Below are 21,579 nucleotides of genomic sequence, written 5' to 3' on the forward strand. Positions count from 1 at the left end.
AAATTCTTTCCTTCTCTCAAATAATTTAGTTCTTTAATGGGATCATTTTTTTTTCACTTTATATGTGCACCAGTACATGGGAGAAGCAGGCATGGCTGAACACGAGCAACTTTTCAGCAACCAAATGAGTCTCCCAGCACTAGATTATGGAACTATAAGAATATTAAACAAAACTGTAACTAAGTAGGATTACAAACAATTAAATCAATACAACACAGCAGTTCCAAAACTTTTATCAAAAAAAGAGTGGGATTATGACCCAGTGCCAGAAACATAACTCAGCTTCTTAAACACTGTTATCTTTCTTTAAAACAAACTGCACTTGATCACCATTAAAATTAAGGAAATATATTTTAATATCATTATCCTAGAAAACTAATTCACTCCCAAAAAAGAACAAATTAAGAACTGATGCGAACATTTCCCATTTGCAATGCCAAATGATTATGTTCTGTTGTCAGGAATTAATGCATCCCTTGGTTTGAAGAAAATGCTCTAAGAAAGTTAAAAAGAAATACCCTAAATGCCTTAGTAAATACTCATATTCATTTAAGCATAAAGAAACCCTACTTGGTACTTCTTCATATTCTCTTACACTGTAATGGGATACAAACTCCTACATCAAAAGCCCTGTCAGTGTTTTGTGAAACAGGGTTCCACTGAATGACAAAGCTACTACACAAAGTTGTCCTTCTGTGTGATCTTAAACAGCTTATACACCTCTCCTCCTGTCAAATAAGCATATAGCCAGTCTGAATGGAAATAAGTACCTAATCACTGACAGATAAAAGATAGTCAAACATAGTAATTTGTACATCCGAGGCTCCAGCAGCAAATATGGAAAACAAAAGGAGAGATATTTGCTTCTACAGCTACAAAGCATTGCTTAATATAGCCACTATTTTTCTTCCCTTCTTTCAACACCTTACTTCTAAACTAAGGTCATTAAAAACCTGATGGAAAAGTCTCCTCACTGAAATCATTCTGCTTTCTTAGGGTCTTTCCATCTCTAGAATTGAAGCAAACTTTCCATCCAAAAAAAAAGTTTCATAGCAAAATGGCAATTCGCCAATGTGATCCATAAACAAGGGCACAGGAATTTAAAAATATGTGGGATTTTCAACAAATCTCAAAAACAAGAGGTTTCCAGGCTCAGGTCTTTTGCTTTATAACTAACATCAGATAAGACATCAAGTTGAAGACTTGTCTTGTAAATTAGGTAGCCAAGTCATAAGAATTATGCCATTTTTCTGTTATCAACATTAAAAAAAATTTCCTACAGCTACATCAGTCACTAATCCTCATGAAGTTTTACCAGTCCACTGCTATAGCAGAGCCAAACTCTTCACTGCAGGCTGAACTTTAAATACAATAAATTACGCATGTTTAAATAGGGCAGTGCATACATGCTTTGAACTAAGTACATGCTCAGAGGCTTTAATGGATTAGGGTCTTAACTGGGAGGAGTTCAATCTTCTCAGCTACTAAGATCAGGTCTCATTTAGCATTGTTCACAATGCCTCATCCCTTGGAGATCTGAGAAAAAACATTTTTAGAATACTCGAGTCATTCTGACGGTGAAATATGAAGCACAAGTTCCACAGAAGAAAACAAAATTAAAATAAAAGGAATCAAAGGAGTCACATACCTTTCCTCACAGTCCCTTTTCCTTAAACTTTTTATGACTTTATCATAAAAAATAAAAGAAGCCAGGATAACTAACTACAAGATAAAGCCATACATTAGCACCCACAATCTAAGTTCTGATATTTATTCAGCTAAGTGCAACAAGTCACTGTATCAGTTTTGTAACAACAAGATTACAAAACCAAAGCATCGCTAATGGCCACATTAAAATAATGATTTAACAGAAGTAGAGAAGAACGACAACATTAGAAAAATTAAAATTATTAATTCAGTTCAACCTCTCTTTCAGCATTATACAAAGCCGAAAGTATTCGATAAATCCGAAGTTTCAGTAAAAGCAATCTCTCAAAACTGATAAACTCTGAAGAATTTTACTGCATGCCATGAAGCTGAAATGAAGGCTAGAAACCTCTCAGCCAATTCCAGTTTAATTTATGAAAAATACAATACCACTACATACCACTGATGTTGAGATCATAATCTCCAGCTGTGATCACATTAGCTACCAGTCCTTCAGCAGGCTGACTGACAGACACAACATCATGCAAAAGTTTCCGAATAGCACCGGGCTGAGGTGGGTGAGTAATGATGTTGTTGACAGCGATCTTCAAATTTTTGATGATGTGAAGCTGATTATTAGGATCTCTCATGTGAACTAAAAAGGAAAAAGAAGAGGATTTGTTGTGGAGTATAACAGACAGTTAAAATAGTTGTCATAAATTAGTCTTTTTCCAACACATTTTCTCTTTAAAGATGGCTCCACTAAACTTCCCCATGATCAGTTTTAGATCACAGTCCATAATGCTTGACTACCAAAAACAGCGGGGAGGAAGGTGGTAACAAAAATTTATTTGATGTTCAACATTAGGCTCATCTAGGCAGACTGATTAAAGAACAGCATAGCATCTTGGCTGGTAAGAATATCCACCCCATCTAACATCGTACGTGCAGATCCTACACTGATACACTCACTTCCTTGTAGAACACATCAACTTTCATGGAAAAGCCATAGGAACCATGTATGGATTTGACAAAACTCATCATCAATTTTCAAGAAATCCCCTACACGCAAATAAATAGCATTTAAGAAACTTGACAGCGATAACATAGTATTCATTCATCCAAAAGTAACATATCCTAAAAGACAAGCTGAGAGAGTTGGGGTTGCTCATCCTGGAGAAAAGGGGAGACCTTAGAGCAGCCTTCCAGTACCTACAGGGGGCTTTCAAGACAGCTGGAGAGGTACAAGGGCATGTAGTGACAAGACAAGGGGGACTGGTTTAAAACTGAAAGAAGGGAGATGTAGATCAGATATTGGGAAGAAATTAAATTCTTTACTGTAAGGATGGTGAGGCATTGGAACAGTTGCCCAAAAAAGCTGTGATGCCCTAACACTGGAACAGTTCAAGGCCTGGCTGGACAGGGATGTGAGCAGCCTGGTCCAATGGAAAGTAACTCTAACCACAGCAAGGTAAACTTAGAACTAGGTGTTCTTGAAGGTTCCTTTAAACCTAAACCACTCTATGATTTTTAACACTATAGCTTCCTTTGTAGAATCTTTGTGAAAATTGCTCCCTAAAGCCATCTGTTTTTTAAAAACTGTTCACAACATTTTCAACACTCGTTACAATTCTGGGCCTGCTGTGATTTTTCATGTAATTTCACCCTATTTCAAACTACAACCACCACCAAGCAAGACAGACTGTGAGTGCAGGCAGGACACCCTGACTAAGGCTGCCTAAGCCACCTGGTGCCACCATGTGCCACACAGCACTGCCTGACTCCTCTGCATATTATTTGCACAAATTCCTGTATAGCATATAAAAGGTAGCACAAAGGAAAATTCTTACTGTTTTCTTCATCTTTAAACTAACTGCAGGATTCACACCATAAAGGTCTCAAACTGAGTACTCAATCTGCTCCAGCCTGGAAAGCACTCCACACCTTCTCCATAAGCCTCTTCAGAAGTCACAAGGATGTAGCTAAAGTCAGATCACACTAGATGTGCTCACAATCCATCTTAAATGTTAAAATAGATTTCTAATGTCGTTCAAATCTTGACTGGTGTAGTTCTACCTTCCTCAATCACATATTTACTCCCAAGCCTTACCAGCACTCAAGCTCATGGGAAAACACAGTAAAGCAAGTCAGAAAACTCATCCTGCCAAAAACAACCGAAAATTGTGCGGGTTTTTTCAACTATAAGTTTCAAACTGAACTCATACACCATAAGGCTTTATCAACACCAGAAAAGGCACTTGTATTGGCTAAACTTTACTTATTTCAGTTCAGCGTTTCTATCAGAAAGCTGAAGCAGTTGTTTTGGATGGGGCTTTTTTCATCTTATCCCATTGGTAAATTATCAACCCTATTTTGAAATTATCAAATGTAAAGGAAGTGGCAGGAACAAACAACTAGGAAGCTAGTTTGTCTTCACCAGCACAGCCGTAACACTACAACCCATCCTTGCTGTCTGTCCTCAACATAGCAGCCATAATAATGAAGAGCAACCACATTTCCATACAGAACACAGATGACATCTCTGGCACGTGTTTAATGTTAAGGACTGAAATAACAGACATACTTGGAACCACAAAAAGTGCTTGTTTTAATACCAAAAAAAGACATGTCTAGTGTTACACATGTTTATAAGATCATTTGTTATAAACATCAAATGTTTATAAGATCATTTCAAAAAGTACTTTGCCAAAAGTGGCAGCAGTATCATGTATTAGAACAGTATCTTTCTCATCAAAAGTTGAAGACCATCAGATGCTAAGATACACACAAAGAAGGAATGCCTAACATCACACTAAGCTTGAATAGCACAGTGTTCCCATTATAGTTCCTTACATCTTGCATATACTTAGGGCTCAGAATCAGATAGTTATCAGAAGCTCTTTTTTTTTTTTTTGTTAAGGTCAAACACTTTGATTTAAGAGTAACCAATGCTATCTTAAAGTGACGCTTGCTAATTGACATGTGTACTGTAATCCTCCCTCTCACAAACACAGTATTAGTTCATAAGAGTATTTTTAAAGAATTTTAAAAAGAGGATCCTATTTTAAAGAAAACCTACCTATATATATAGTATATGCCTAGATTTCTATACAATGCATACACTTGTTAAATCAGGCATCAGTTGTTACTAAGAAACAAAATATTTAAGAAAGACAGCCACTTTGAGAATAAATATGAAGGTATAAAATCCTCAGTATACTTCTGGTTTCCTTTATTAACGGAAGTTGAAAGTTTGGGGAGGGTTTTGGTTTTGCTTTCCTCTAAAGTCAAGACTTATGGGGACAGTAAAGCTGTCCTTTCACTTTTTTAAACATTTCTCCTTCACTAACAGGAGGTGACTTACTTACAGAAGTCAAGAGGCTAAAAACAACAGGACAGAGTATCCTGAATCTGTGCTCAGGACACACTACCATCACAGTCTGCTGAGTATTGCAAGTGTATTTTTGGCTACACCAACATTAGCAAGTCTTTGATAGGCCAAAGTTGATGAGTAGATTAAATACTGATTTGTGCACAGGGTGGTCCTGCTGCATCTACATTACTTATCTTTGTGAGGTTCTACTTGAAATTAGATAGAATCTGGCCTCCTTAAATTGAGCAATCTCAACAGTGTGTGGTTTTACACTACCTGAAGGACTACGCTGTGTTCTGGTCCTTCCCATCTCTGTCAGCACATGAAGGATGACTGATACACGCACAGTAGAGAGCTCAGCTTAGCTCCTGTTTATCAGAGTTGTTTTGCACATATGTCAGTAGATTAATTTCCTACCTGCACTGCTTCTCTAAGCAAGAAGCCTGATGAACACACAGCCTTCAGCTGGTTCAAAAGCTACATAATTCCTAATTTCAGACAAAAATATGTATTGTAACAGGACTTTAAAAATGCTGTAGCAAATCCATGACCGAGCTTTTCAAGTTATAGAAGAATTCAAGAAGCTATTCATGTACTTTAAACTTCTGCACAAGCAAGGGACAGCTTATTTCTAAAGGGATGAAATACCAATCAACCCGATTTCATGTTACAAATTCAATGAAATAGCCACTAAGTAAAGAGAGATGGATTAATTTAAAATGGACAGCATTTCACACCCCCTTAAGAAAAATTGTGCTTAGAAAGGAAGACATCAAAACAGAATTAAAGAATCACAGAACTGTTATAGTTGGAAGGCATCACTTGAGATCATCTACTCCAACCTCCCTGCCAAGCTAGGATCACCTCGAGCAGGTAACAGGAACTGCCTGGGTGTGTTTGGAATGTCTCCAGAGAGGGAAACTCCGCAACCTCCCTAGGCAGCCTGTTCCAGTGCTCTGCCACCCACAATGGAAAGCAGTTTTGCCTCATGTTGAAGTAGAACTTCTTGTATATTAGCTTATGGCCACTGCTCCTCACAGAATCCCAGAACAGTTAGCACCACAGTATCATAACCATACATAATATGAGAATAATAATATCTTAACGATAAGCAGTAAAGCACAGAGCATGTCATGTCATGTACACACATTCTGCTGTACCACAATCAGATCATTTAATCTCTCTGTCCTTATCCTCACACATGCTGCTTCTAACACAAGAACTTACAGTCAGCATGCAGTAACACTTTTCCCAGGAAGGAGGAAGAGGAAGTCACTCTTGGAGTGGAGTGAGGAACTGGAGTCAGGCTTGTGGCCTGCTGGAGCAGAATATGCACTAAGTAGTGCAGCAACAAAATCCACTGTGCCAACTTTCACTCAGGGAACACTGAGGATAATTCAGGTTTGCAAGTTCCTTAACTGTCACAATAATTGCACCAAAATAGTTGCAACTAAGTGAATTAATTAACCTTTCAAGTGAATGCATCATTTTGAATACTCTGCCTGGTTTTGCTTGCTAGATGCATTTTGAGAGCCTTTCACTAAAAGATAGAGATAACTTCAGAACTCTAAAGATGTGAGCATCTGCATTTATTATTTTTATCTCTGCTGCATTCTCACATAGCTCATAAGCATTGTTAAACAAAAACATTTATGAACAAGTTCTAGTTGATAACCTACTAAGACTCACCTGAAAATTAAGAAATATTTTTAACACAAAGTAGCTCTTAAGCTGTTGCCATTTTTTTAAGAGAGAAATGCAAAAATCTAACAAGAATGACACTACAAGCTTCGTTTTCTTGCACTCTTTCCTCAGCACATGACATGCAGAGGCTGCAGTCTGAGCTACATGTTTGTCAGAAACCAAATCTGACAAATGTCACTTCATCACTATTCTGACAATTGCAAACTGCTGTCCTGCACACTACTGTAATGAGCAGCAGCTTGAAATGCACAGCTCACCTAAATTAAAACCAAACAAATTCCGGATACTCAGTTAAAACATCAAGCTAAAAAACTCTGTTGTTTCTCTTAAGTGGTCAATCTCCTGTTTTTCCACTGCTTCACCACGTGGTCATTCTGCCACATAAGCAGCTCGATTTGCACTTCTTTGGACAGGTGTTACAGAAACATCAACCAAAAAAAAAACAAACAAACAAAAAAAAAGGCATATAGGATAAAACCACAGGCAAGAGAAAGGAAAGCCATGCAACTTAAATTACGATTAATGTTTCTGAAAGACTGGCCATACTTTCAACGCCTGGCTATGACAAGTGTGAAATCCAGTAAAGTCTACAGCAAGAGTCAGGTACGAGCACTAGGCAGGTAACAGCAAAGTGGTTTTAATGGAAGACAAAGATCCGTCTGGAAGAGCTGAATTTGCAGACATCTTCCTCTCCAGCCGTGGGATGTCTCCAGGAGAAGCCAAACTTCCCCGCTTCCGCAGACCGAATGAAACTAAGCTGACTTAACAGCTGTCACCTGCGACAACCGCGGCAAACGCGTGTCTCCGCCAAGGCTGTCACGGCTCCCGGTGACACCCGTCCGGGCACTGGGAAGGGGTGTCGGGCCCGTCCCGCCGGCGCAGCCCCGGCGGCCGCAGCCCCGCGGGACCCCCGGAGGCCGCGGGCGGAAGGGAGCGGCGGCACCGCCTCCCCCGCCCCGTGTAAACAACGCGCTCCGCTCCCGGCACCGACCTTCCGAGGTGAGGCGGCAGAAGGGCCTGACGAGCTCGGCGAAGCTGAGGTTGTTCCTGCGGGTGAGCCGCTCCGCCTCCTCGCTGCACAGCGCGGCCACCAAGGGCACGAACGAGTCCTGGATGAACTCCTGCACCGACTGCACGCACTGGGCCATGGCCGCCGCTCGGGGCCGCCCGAGACGGCCCCGCCACCTTTCTCCGCAATTCTCCGGATTATTCCGTCCGTCTCTCCCTCCTTCCCTGGCCGGTGCCTGTCCGCGGCTCCCGCCCGGGCCCCGCTCAGCGCCCGCCGAGCGCCGCCATGTTGCGCCTCAGCCGAACCCCTCGGGGAGCGCCCGCTCCCGGCGGCCCCCGCGCCCGCTCATGTGATTGGCCAAAGGGGCGGCGCCGGGCCGGGAGGGGGAGGCGACGGTGGCCGGCCGGAGGGGGGGAGGGAGCACACAACCCAGCCCTCCCCCCCACGGAGCGGGCAGTTGGTGCGGTCCGGGCGGAGCGCGGGATGCTCCAGGGGATTCCTGACGCCGGGAAGCGGCTTTGGCCACCGAGCGGGAAAAACAGTGCTGTGGGATTTATTTAAAAAAAAAACAAACAACAACAAAAGAAGCCCAAAAATAACAACAAAAAGCGCCAAAATGACCCCAAAACGAGAAAAATAGGGGGAAAAAAGTGCCACAAAACAACAAAAAAAGCGCGCAAAAGTAAAGACTAAACAAATCAAAACAAGAAAATTGAAAAAATAAACAAAAAACCCTCAAAACAAACAAACAAAAAGGCCAAAATGACCCCGAAAGAAAACGGGGTGGGGGGGGAGTAAAAAAAAAAATCCAAACCAAAACAAACAAAAAAAAAGCCCCAAAGCAACAACCATAAAAAACACCAAAATAACCCCAAAACAAGGAAAATATGCAAAACAGCAACAAAAAAGCACCACGATTATGCCCTCCCCACCCCAAAAAAATGGGGAGGGGAGAAATAAAAAAAAAAAAAAACCACAAGGGGAAAGAAGCCCACCAAAATAACCTCAACACAAAACCCCCCCACACAAATAAAACACGTGAACGGTTAATCATAAGTTAATCATAAAAAAGAAAACAAGTTCCGCTTCAACATGGGGAAGAATTTCTTTCCACCAAGGGTGGCAGAGCACTGGAACAGGTGTCCAGGTAGGACATGGAGTTTCCTTCTCTGGAGACATTCACCCACCTGGACACATTCCAGTGTCACCTGCTCAAGGTAACCCTGCCTTGGCAGGGGGGATGGATTAGAAGATCTCCAGAGGCCCCTTCCAACCCTAACAATTCTGAGGTTCTGTTAAAAAGAGTTGCTGGGGTGTTCTCTGGCAGATCTGCTCAGTTGTATGCAAGACATTCAAACTGGGCAAAATAGCTTCATTTTTAAAGCTTTGCCTACTAAAGCGTGGTATTAAACAAAACCCTTGTGCACAGCGTGGTGGGCAGCTGTCCTGGGGGATTTCCTGGCACTAGGAAGCTGGTTTGTGGTGGGACAAGAGCTGGCATTTGGCCCCAAAAACCTCCCCCAAAGGAAAGTTCTGTCAGTTTTATTAAAAAAAAATAAAAAATAAAAAAGGAAAGAAAAGAAACAAAACCCCCACAACAATAACCACCCCAACAAAACAACAATAATAAAAGCAGAAAAAAATAACCCAAATAAAACCAGCCAAAAAACCCACAAAATCCCCCAGAACAGTTAACTTTCCACTTGAACATGAGGAAGAACTTTACAATGTGGGTGAATCTGGTGTGATTTTCTAGAGAGGTTTGCTGTCTCCTTCACTGGAGGTACTGAAGAACTGTGTGGATGCAGTCCTGTGCTCGTGCTCCGGGTTGACCCTGCTTGAGCAGGGATGTTGGACCAGATGGCCACTGTGGTCCCTTCCAACCTGACCCACTCTGTGGCTCTGTTAAACATTAAGGAGTTGCTTGGGTGTTCTGTGGCAGACCTGTCCCTGCTCAGTCATATGCATGAAATTCAAATGGGATGAAATAGCTCCTTTTCTTTTATTTTTTTTTTTTTTGAGATTTGCATTTTAAAGCAGGATTATCACCCAAAGTCCTTTTGTATTTGTCACCTGAGCAAGGGAAGTCATGCAGAAGACGAGAGTGATTATCCATGGTGAAATAAGTGGTTTTGAACATGTTATTTACAAAAAAAAAGTAGTGCTGATTTTTAATACCCTACCAGGGACAGTCCTTGTGACAGAGGTTGTAAACATCACAAAAAAGCTCATCTTCTGTGAATGAAAAAATTGTTTTAATGTAGGCAGTAAGAAAAAAAATCTAATAGCCCATACAAGTTGCTATTGTTCAGGGTTGGGTCCTGGGAATGTTATCTAAAAGCTACTAAATATTGCAGAAAAAAATGTTTTTTTGCTTTGATAGATTATTAGAACAAGGGGAAGGCCAACTTTCGCAATATTTATGGCTTATCCGCATTTCAAAATTCCCCAGAGTTATTCCATAATCATGTTTTCACAGATACTTTAGACTAGGACCTCCACATGGATGCTTTGTGAAAATGGTGTTTGTCTCCCATTCCTCTTGCATTACTTCTGAACACTACATGAGTTATATCCAGTAGAGTGAAGTGGATCAGAACTTCCGCTCCTGTGCGCACATGACTTGAGGTTAAAAATTCTTTTAAAATTCTTACCATTATCGTGTCCTTCTGGCAGAGATTCAATTTTTAATTTAAATTTCTGGCAGAAATTCAAATTTCATGTGGCTATTATCAATCTTCAGTAGCCACTACAGAATGACAAATCATTCATTTTAATTGTAATTGTGTTGGAGGTTTGTTTTTTTATTATAGCAGCTCTAAACTTATATTTGTGTGCTCAAAATTTATTCTCTCTGAATGCAAATGTTGTACACATTTTCTTTTTACCCAGTATTCTAAACTTTGTGCTTAGAATATCTCTGTTTGGATGATCTCTCCCAGTAGGACACTGTCTACAGGACTGTCACTCTACACTCTACTGTCACTACAGGTTTTGTCACTCTAGTTTAGTGCTGCTCTGCCATCTCATGGACTGCTCTCCTCAGACAAGGTAACAGAATCACAGAATCAATTAGGTTGGAAAAGACCTCTGAGATCATCGAGCCAGCCTTTGACAGACCACCTTGTCAACTAAACCACAGCACAAGTACCATGGCCAGTCATTTCTGGAACAACTCCTGGGATGGTGACTGAGAACCTTTTGATGCAGCCTCTCAGACTTGTCTGGAGTACTGAGGAGGGATGAACAACCCCATCTTCAATGAACACAGCAGCTCAGGGTGTTGTATCCCAGATCTCTTACTAAAAATTGAGGCAGTCAGAAGATTCATTAGAAGAAGTATAACAGATCATTGCTAATTACTTGTAGCACCCTAAGTCTGGGAATGTGTGCACAACACTTTGCTTTCAGATTCTGACAATGTATAAATAGATAGGACAGACAGTGGACAGAAGTACAAAAGGATAATGAAATGTCATGAGTGGATGTTTTAACCATCTGAATTGTTTAACTGAAAATACTGGGTATTACAGAGAAAGCAGTGGATCAAAGGAAATGGTATCTGAACAGAAGTCAGAGAGTATAGGATGAACAGTGACAGGGGATGCCTAATCAGGGAATAAAAAAAGAGAACAAATAGTAAAAATTGTGAAATTAATAGATCGGAGCATATCCACTGCTTCATTTGTAAGAATAACCAGAATGTGACTGTAAAATTTGGAGCTGAAACTGCTTAAACTGCTTAGCTTTTACCCTTTGATGTTTCTTTGTTGCTGCCGGTTGTGCTTTTGTACTCCTTTTGGGCTGGAAGTTTCCTCAACTTGTAAGTTTTGCAATTCTTTTATGCAGATAACCAAGCTAGATCTTTCTGCTGAACTCAGCTACTGCTGCTGCTGAGGAAGTTCATTTGAAAGGGTTTTTCCATCTGTTAATAAAATATTTGTATTACTGTGTAGGTTTAAAACAGAGGAAAAAGAATACAGAATTGCAAGAGCTGCAATCTCAGGTTGAATCCAAAACTTTCATTTGCAGTCATTTAAATATGGGATGTAGTTGTTTCCCTGTGGTAGTTGCAGATTAAACTATGTCCTTGAAAGTCTACAATGTGGATTCCCAGCTCCTTGCAAATTTCAACTGCACATTTGAGTTTATGCTCAGTTCAAATTTCTGAATTACAGAATTAATGTTTTTCACAGCAATCCTCTGCAGCATAACTTGAAATGAAAATTTTAAGATTTAGCTAAAGTCACACAAGACGCTATCTATTGGAGGGGTGGAATTGATTGAGGGTTTTTTAATAAACCACAGCAATGCAAATAATTTCAAGTTCAATACCAACATGGATTTACAACCAGTTAGCTGTTGTGTGGTAACTACTCAAGATTAATCTGGGACCCTGATTTTTCAACTTTTGGATTTGGTTATGACCTTCACAAACCTGAGCATTGTGGTCATCTGTGTTTGCAGACACTGGTATGACAGACAGAGGTAAGACAGATTGCTGCCAGAGCGAAGCTGTGGTTCCTGCAGTCTGCCATGCATCAGCAGCCCTCTAAGTTTCACTGCCTTCCACAAATCAGGAAAAGCTCTTTAAATGCCCTTCTGCAGCTTGCAAGACAAAGGAAAAACAACACATGCACAGAAGAAAGAGGAACTCCTCCTAAGCTGAATAAACACAGCTTGTCCTTTCCCAAAAGACAAGAACAAATCCCAGTTCTGAAGTAAGATTTTAAACAGCAAGGCAATAAGAACGGCTCAAGTGTCTATCAAGGCCAGGGTGGCTGGGACATGGTCCAGGTGATCCTCTGGACAGAGTCTGCTGGCTGAAGCAGAAGGTCAGATCTGAAGCTACAAGGATTAATGAGAAAGGTTTGCCCAGCTATGCTTCAAGGTGGTAGCAGGGATCAATCTCCTGCTCTCCTAAATCAATGGTACGCTCTCCCTGACTACTCAGGATCCCAGTGCCCTTGATGGGCACGGGGTGGGAATGTGTGATCATGCAGTTCTCCTTCCAGGCATGATAATACAGCTCTTCCAGTGAACAGCTCCAGGTATTTAGAGAGAGCTAGGAGTAGCTCCTGGTGATCCTGCTCTGGCTGGGAATTCTGAAGTTATTCTCCATAACCTCTCTCTTGGTAGAGAACCAGCCCTCTACCACCCCCCGCCCCGACTCAGCCCAGGATTAGCAGCAATCTTCTCTTCTTTGCCGGTAACAAAAGAGTAGAAAACAAGAATAGAGTAACAAGTAGAAGGAAAGAAGACATTTAGTAAAACAAGGGGATCAAAACTCAGCAACAGAGTCCTTGGATCCATTCACTACAAAACTTTGGACACATATAAATATTGCCACTCTCCTTGTAAGAAAAAGTGAAGTTCTCACGCTCACTCTCTCACACATTCTCATACTTCCTTTTTCCTAATTATCTCAGATATTTCTAACTAAAGTCTGTCGTCCTTGCTGCTCATTTATTTTAAACTGTAGTCAAATAATCTTCTTGATTCTGGGGGTCCCTTTGTCAGGAAAATTCCTGGGGTTGTTGCCCGCCACTTGCTGAAACTGAGTCACTAAACTAACAAAGGACAAACAAAGTGGTTCTTCATTTGTAGGAAACATTTGCACTAATTTCTCCAGATCAGTTCCATTTTTGCAGCCCTAGTCACATGCAAAAGCCTTACATGTAATGTGTCCCTATAACAAGGTGTCTACTGCAGTATTTATGACTTAGTGTGTGTGTATATTGTGCAGCTTTGATTTTTAGGTGATCCAAAGCAAGCAGGTACATTTTAGTGGATGGGAGGCAAGCACTGGTTACAGTATGCATACACATAAATGTAGACAAATAATTGAAAGTATGAAAAAAAACGACTAATTAAATCCAGTTCCTCAGACTTCACTCTGCTTTCACTGAGCTTAGCTATCAGAGTGATGTTAAATTTAGGCAATATAAAGGGAAAAAACTCTCACTGGAGCAATAATTAGAGAAATGACAGCTGGGAATGTGGAAATGCAGGTGGATATGTGATTTCATGAATAAACTACATATATTCACCTGAGGTGAATCCATGTATTTTTTTTTTAAAGTCAAATGGCAATGTCCTTTATGCAGAGGAGTTTACCAAGGCATCTTAAAACTACATTTTTTCTTATCTTTTTTTCTTAAAACAGAGTCATGGCACATTATTGTTGTATCCAACCAGATTTTCTCTTCTATGTTCAACATATTTAAGTAATTACTCTTGGAGACAGAAGATGAAAATGAACCAAACAGTAGATTCTCACCTAGAAATCAGTATTTTCCTGGTTTACATAGAGTATTTTTTCTGAGATTTTTTCAATACATAAATACAGTGCTATGTAGTGCAAAGTCATAAAATAATAATAAAATGCTGTGAGATGATAATATCAGTTTTCCATTGTTCACCAGATATTACTCCAGGGGATAAAATCAGTTTGAGATTTCCTGTCTTTCCTATTATTAGATTCACCTCTCTATCCTTCTACAAACATACTTCTTTTACTACGTTTAAGAGGTCAACAAATGAAAAAGTCTAAACAAACTTTTCCTTGTCATTTAAAGAAATTTAGTCTTTGAATCAGCAGTTCAGATTTTCACTGCAAAATGCATTTCAATGCATTGGAAACAATAGGTAGGCATAGAAGGGCCATTTTGAACTTGACAGAGTTTACCTGTTGCCATAGTCAAGTAGATGAGATTCATCTGTCCCATCACAGGGCATTTGACAGAAATTGACAGAAGTTTTTAAAACTGTCTTTATTGTATGCTTAAAGATGTGAGAAGTAGTGTTTCCAAACAAATAATTTGTTATTTGGTTTCTAGTTAATAGAATTTGCTGTATTCCCAGAAAGTGCCTTGTTTAGACTCTCTGTCACTGTAAATTATTATTTTTGACAAAAAAAAAAAAAAAGTAATTAAAGAGGAAGAGAAAAGCAAACGAGAAATGCTACTCAAGAGATTTAGTATCTTTTTACTAATGGCATTATCAAAAATGCTCTTGGGAAATGTTAAGTTACATATTCTTTTTATTCTCTGTGCCTGGAAAGTTTAGGGAAATATGAAACTGTCCAAATAGCCTCTAAAATCGATAAGGTTTTCTCATTTTAATATATCTTCCAACCATAATGCTTGTTGAATAAGATCAGCATTAAAAATAAATACTATTTATCTTAGGATCCATCATGTGTATTTTAGTCTATGATATTATTCAACACCTTAATTGCTGCATTATCATTTAAAGCACAAAGGAATGAATTCTGATCTGAATTATCAGAAGCCACTGGATTTAGTGTGCAAGACATGATTGCACCTATATTCTTCTAAGGATATAGGCCTCAGCTTAGGAAGAGATGAGGGTCAAATTAGATAAAAAATCAGAGCACACCACTCCATCAGCTTCCAGACAGAATAATGCAAATACATGAGAGAACCATCCTCCCTCCTGAGAACTAGAATTGAATGCATAATTATATTTTTGCTGTTTGGGAAGGAAGGGAAATGGAGGAAGGAAAGGAGTGTGATATATTCAGTCAATACCGGTTCCCAAATTAGAAATGACAATACTGGTTCCCAAATTAGAAAGCCCTGACCACAGGATATAATCACTTTTTCTTCCATGTCTTGTGTCCTGTACCAGACATGGCAAGGTAAAATCCAAACTTTCCAACCACTTCTAAACAGCCTGCTTAAATTTTTGCATTCAGTAATTCTGTTTAAGGTATTTCACATTCCTGACTTTTTCTACCCCCAAAATGCCAGCTGGTGGGAGATTTCAAAATTTCAACTCTTGTTCCAGTTTAAGGGGAAAAAAAATTAATGAGGTCATTTCTTGAGGAACAGGAATCAACTGTTAGTTCTACACCTACTATACTTCATCAAAGTCGTCTTATGCTCCTGAGCTGAGCCTGACAAAGAGGTGTAATGTCACTAATCTGAGTGTGGTCGCTGTGGCTATGCCCTTCTAAGGCAATTTGAAGTTTTTGTGATAGCTTTCTTCCCCTTTCCCTCCTATTCATGATTCCCCAGGGCCTCTTTTCACTCACTTGGTTCACTTTCCAAAAGCCCAGCCTGGTGAATCAATCAAACTGTCTGGATTCCTCAGCTAGGCACCAGCTCAGGCCTGCTGGTTCCTTCCAGGAAAAGTTTCTGCAGAGAAAATTGCAGGGAAGATACACAGAAAAATTGAGCATTCAGACAAGCATGCATTCTCGCATGGAGAAAAATAATATACTCATTGCAAATAATTTCTACTTCAAATTGATCAGGAAAGCAGTGAATGCTGTCACTCACTGGTCAGGCAACAAACACTACATGGCAAAACAACAGAAAAATCTAGAAAGCTAAGCCAGCACACGTGGGTTACTAACTTGCAAAGAAACATGGGTGGGAGAAAAAAAAATACACAGATGAAGAAAGCTGGACTTGGAAGGACAATGCTGCAAGGAAAAAGCATTGGACTCAAATCTCAGTTAGAGGAGGATGACAGAGCTTTCATTACTCTGCGGGTAAGTAAAGGACAGGCAGGAGAGAAGGTCCTTGTGACTGAAGTGGGGTGGTCAATGAATCTGTGTGGAAGCCACAGCTACAGATAGGATCAGAGCCTGAGGCAAATATGAGGCACGGGCAAATCAAAATACCGAAGGAAGTTTCAAAAGTTTTCCTAAATGTTGATACCAAAAAGTAAATTTTGGGCACTGTATTGCCACTTTGCCATGAAAGAAGTGATTTCATAAATTAACAAAAGGATTTAAAACCTGCTCTTAAAATCCTAACCATTAAAGATATCAGTACTTACATGGCTTATCTTTTCAGACATCTTTTCTTATTCACAAGGGTTTTCCCTGAGGGAACTATAGTTTCTCAAGGTACAAGCAGAAGCTAGAAATTACACCACGATTTTATAAAACCAGCTTCATGTCAACACATGCTTTCACCAGGCACCATGTGTCTACTTCAACTGACCTTATCCAATTACTTAATTGTATGACTCACTCTAACAAAGGTTAAGACATTAAGGTTTTAGAAAGTTACACCAAATAACATAATCATCACAGATTACTTTCTCATATAATAGTGTCATTAAAATCAGGTAAATAGATGAAGGGTCATGATGTAAATAAACTCACTGAAATTAAAATTCACATTTCAAGGCAACAGCACTGCTGCCTGACATATGTGCATGGTGTAATGTCTCCTTTTTGGGAGTAGGAAATCCTTGCCTCTTTCTGACTTGAATAAATGACAGGAAATTCATATGAGGAAATCCTCTACAATATTAGCATTTTCAACTAGGACAAGGGAACAAAGAGGAAAGGCAACTTGGTGTGCTCTTTTCAGGTCAATCAACAAACATCCCTTGTTGTGCTTCAACATGTATCCTCAACTGTAAAACCATAGCTTCTGTGTGGGTGGGAAAATGCCCTGTGGTTTAACAGCAGTGTTCATTATATGCATGCTCAGGTTACACCAGAAGAATGTATCCCAGATCCACTGCTGGGAAACGTTGTCCTGTTTCTCATCCCCTTCCATTATCCCCTTGTCGTTTTGCAGATTATCTGTGGGCACAGGTTATCTGATGTATGCTATGCCTTGGATAAGAAAAAAAAATTAGTCAAGTTGCACTAGCAGAGTTTCTTTCACTTGCTCTTCATTTAAGAGCAGTGAATCCCAAGCAATAAAGATCCGATTTTTCAGTTTATACTGTTGTTTTTCCCATCAGAAGTCATTTGGCTTCTTTGATAGCAGAGCTACCAGGGAAGTGCAAGCTGCTTCTTGAGCCTGCTGCCAGGTTGTGTTCAGGCACTAGTTAATCTTCCAGAAATATAGCACACTTTTTTTTTCCCCCTGGATATATGAGATTGCACTTGACATTTTAGGATCTGCTTTCTCTGAATGGGTCCAATTTATCCTGGAATGCAGATTGTGCTGTGCAATCTACATTGCCGTCTTGATTTATCTTTTCATCTCTGCTTCCAGCATCTGCAAATACAGTCACTTGGTGGTTGTGTATTTGTTTCCAAAATGTCTATAAAAATATTACCTGTGGTAAGGTCAAGTATGTATGTTTTTGATGCTACTTTGTAAGATCTGCCATACAGCATTTATTGTTTCCCAAGTATCTAATTTATATTATATGATGTTATTTTATATTAGTTTGAAGGCCATGAAAGACTAAGTTAAATACCCTACAGAAGTATATTACATCAGCACAATTACAAAACTCAATTATAATTGAAGTTCATCAGAGTACAACCTGAATTGATGTTGCCAAGTCCTGTTTCTAAAACCAAATTAGTGAGCATCAATATATTGATAGTTCTTCATATTTTACATTTTATAACTAATGGGTCAAACATGTTGAGTCCAGCATTGGAGGACTTCCATTGCATGCTCAGAATTATTAACAATGATGAACAGCAAGACAGAAAACTCTTCAGCCAGTTCATCTGGGGTTGTTGTGTGCAAGTTTTTTCTCTTCCTTCCTTTTAGAATATTTTTTTAGAGAATTTTTATTAATGCAGTTTAAAACTTACATTTGCATTTTGGCCTAGCAAATTATCCAGTACCCTGATCAGATGTAAATACATCCTTTCGCTCCTTATCAGAGTGCTAACATTAGCACTCTCCTATAAATCTAGCACCAAATCTTACCTGCAGTTTTACCTTCTCTAATTTATACTTTAGATTTTCTGTTGTCCCTCATTTTACTAGGCTTGAAGTTTCTTTGGATTTGTGCAGTAATTTTTATTTACATATTTATGTTTGCTATCTACTTCTAGCTATTGTCTTTCCTTCCTTTTCCAGAAATGGTTTTAAATAAAATAGTTCATTTTAATATTTAAAATACTGCTTAACACCATGTAATGAAGTCTTCTCATACACATCCTAATTTTCATTAATACTGTTAATTTTCGCATCTAATACAGTCTCAGTTTTCCTTATTTCTTAACTATTTTTTTTTCTAGGATACTTAAAATCAGGTTTATGTAGAACTTATTTGTATGTGTGTATCCACATTAAATGCAAACACTTCTGTAAATGCGTATTCAGCTGTAAACACATGTACATGTAACAGAGCTTGGCTGAGCCTGTTCTCCCCGTGACCTCATTTGATGTAATTGGTTGTGAGAATTGTGTCTGTCTTCAGGCCACCACAAACTTCTAGCCTGGTGCTCATTCCAACTCTTCCCACCACAATCAGATTTCCATGTATGCCATCTATTGAGTACTGGAAAAATATCATCAGTAATCCCTGAAATCTCTAACGCAGTTTTACCACTGTCTTCATGAGACTTCCATTCTTCACGTCAACAATGACAATGCCATTTCTGTTTTCACATATTATTGACAGGCACTTAATGGCTCATTTGCTGGGTATTTTAATGTTGGTTTGTTGGTCTGTTTTTTTTTTTTTTTTTTTTAAAAAAAGCTCTTTACTTTTAACCTTCCTGATTTAATGCTTTCCATATATTATTAATTCTTACATTAAGTCAGATTTTAAATGTGTGTGTGATTTACCAGAAGAAAAACCCTACAGATTTAGTCCCTGATTGATTTTTTTAATAATCCTAGCACTTAATTATCTTAGAGTGGCTAATGACCTTTTATCACATTAGGTTATTAATGCCGTCATATGCAAAGAAATTGAATTTGAGTCTAATTCAGATCTAAATCTTAACCAAGTGACACCAAATGTAATGCACTAATAGACAAAATTAGAGTCCAGCCTGTGGCATGGTATTACTATTTCCCTCCTGATTTATTGGACACTAAAAGAAACCAGTAGCTGTCAGAGGAAATACATTGACTTGATTCTGACTGACAAGATTTCACATGTGCTGGAACATATTTTGTTGCAGTTTCTATAAGAATGCATGCTGCTATCCTGTTTTTTGTGGGTTTTACCTAAGATGACATGCAATTCTTAGCTCTCCTTTTATTATTCATTGGGGGATAGCATAGGAGTAAATAGCAAGGACAGGATTTCCTGTCCTTCTTCTGTCATTACATGTTTGATTTAGCAAGTTAATAACATGACTGTAAAGGCTGTTTATATGAGATAATAATCACTGCAGAGTTTGGGCCCAGAAAATGCTGATAACTTCTCCAAAACCAAATCTGTGATGGAAATTTCCAAGAAAATCACTTTGACAGGAGATTACTAGTTTTACTGCAGGCCAGATGCAAAGTGAAAGATAACTGAACATGTTGATGCTTTCATCTTGGAGGTGCCAAGTCTACTGCATTTCCCATTTTATTTCTTACTCAAAAGTGGGTCATACTTGACTTCACTTCTGTAAAAATATCAAGCCGTGGAAAATACATTGGATACTGGAAAATATATTCATAAATTGCCAGATATTAGTTTTTTATTATTCTATATTCAAATTTTCTCAATAATAAAGAAACAATAATATTCTGTCATGATAAAAAAGACAAAGCCCAAAAGATATTACAACCTTTTTGAACTTTATTTAATAGGACAGATGCAGCTTTTAGCTAAATGAAAAGTACCTAGACAGATCCCAAAATACTTATATGCATTACTGAATGTATCATATATTTCCCAGTACCTCCAGAAATAAGTAGAACACTACTTTGTTCCTTGAGTGTTCACATCCCTAAGGATACCTAGAAGGAATCTGCCTTTTTTTTTTCTTCATTACCACCAAAATCAACCAACAGTTGGTTTGGTAGATTGCTTTGACCGCTGCATTAAGGTCACTGTGTGATGTTTGTACATCTTCAACTCCTTCCATGATTTTCGCTTGGCTTCAGCATTCATTTCCACTGTTGGCAGAGAAGCTTCATGCACAGGGATGAATGATGTGAGAGAATATGACAAGAAAAATCACAGCTTTGTTTCCACAGCTCAGCACTCCTTGAGCACCTTAACTTCCTACTAAAATTAACCTACATTTGTGTCTGTTAGCCAACACAAGGACATGTCTCATATCTTTTGTTGCCCTATCTTGTCATTTGCCACAGACATCCCCATCACAGCTATCATAAGGGTACTGGGTAAAGAAATAACAGGCTGAAAACAGATAAAAATTAGAATCCTTCATAACCTTTATAAATAGAGCAAAATAAATTTCTCTGAAATATCTGTTGTCATTGTTTGTGACATTCAGCCATTAAGCCTTTCCCTATTTTCTTTGACAGACGTAGTTCATGGTCCATCATGCCAGCACAAGGAATGTGGGCCACAGCTGCCCACACCTGAGAATACGCCACCTCCAGTGCTAATGGAAATGTGTTTTTAAAAGTAATCGATGATGACTGAATCATCAGCTTTGAGATAACCTACCTCTGCCTACCAGTATTTTAAATGCCTTTTCAATTACATCTGTGCTCAACAGTTGCTCCCTTTCCCAGCCTGGCACTTGGCACAGACCTCCTTCTGCTGCTCATGGCAGGCAGAAGGGTCACTTAAGCAAGTGTTCAGGAGTAATTCCGGGGGCAGAAAAATGAGAAAAAAAGGATGAAAGGTTTCCTTGCATGTTTCTGAGCTCCCTTGTTTCCAGGATCACTCATTGGCCTCAGAAGCTAAGTCAGCTTTGCAATGTTCCTTCCCATCAGTGATCCGGCTAAACACTTGAGCCTTTTCCGCTACTCATCCGGAGGGGCTTGTTTTCACTATTTATGCCAGGTCACAGATTATGGACAATTAGGTGCTCCTGAGCTGAGACACACAAATATATGCATGCATGTCTGAAAGTGCAACTGTTTAGAGCAGCTTCAGCATCTCCTAGATAAATTAATGTATTAGCTTTTGTGGGATTTGGGAGGTGTTAGGCAGCCTCTGGCTAAAGACTCATGGCAATTGT

The 21,579-nt window shown here is 39.2% G+C and overlaps 1 protein-coding gene across 5 annotated transcripts in view; it reads right to left on the bottom strand.

The window, feature by feature from the left end:
• TRAPPC8 (trafficking protein particle complex subunit 8) overlaps nt 1-8,064 on the bottom strand; it is a 51,945-nt gene extending 43,881 nt beyond the window's left edge. For all 5 annotated transcript variants that reach the window (XM_041477647.1, XM_041477648.1, XM_041477646.1 and 2 more), the window contains exons 1-2: nt 7,716-8,064; nt 2,108-2,302 (exon numbers count right to left, since the gene is read on the bottom strand). In XM_041477647.1, the coding sequence (XP_041333581.1) occupies nt 2,108-2,302; nt 7,716-7,872 (352 nt within the window). In that variant the 5' untranslated portion in view covers nt 7,873-8,064. The remainder of the gene's footprint in view (nt 1-2,107; nt 2,303-7,715) is intronic.
• Nucleotides 8,065-21,579: the final 13,515 nt, after the last annotated feature.

The sequence above is a fragment of the Pyrgilauda ruficollis genome, unplaced genomic scaffold (genome assembly GCF_017590135.1).
Source record: "Pyrgilauda ruficollis isolate IOZ18807 unplaced genomic scaffold, ASM1759013v1 scaffold41, whole genome shotgun sequence".
NCBI lineage: Eukaryota > Metazoa > Chordata > Aves > Passeriformes > Passeridae > Pyrgilauda > Pyrgilauda ruficollis.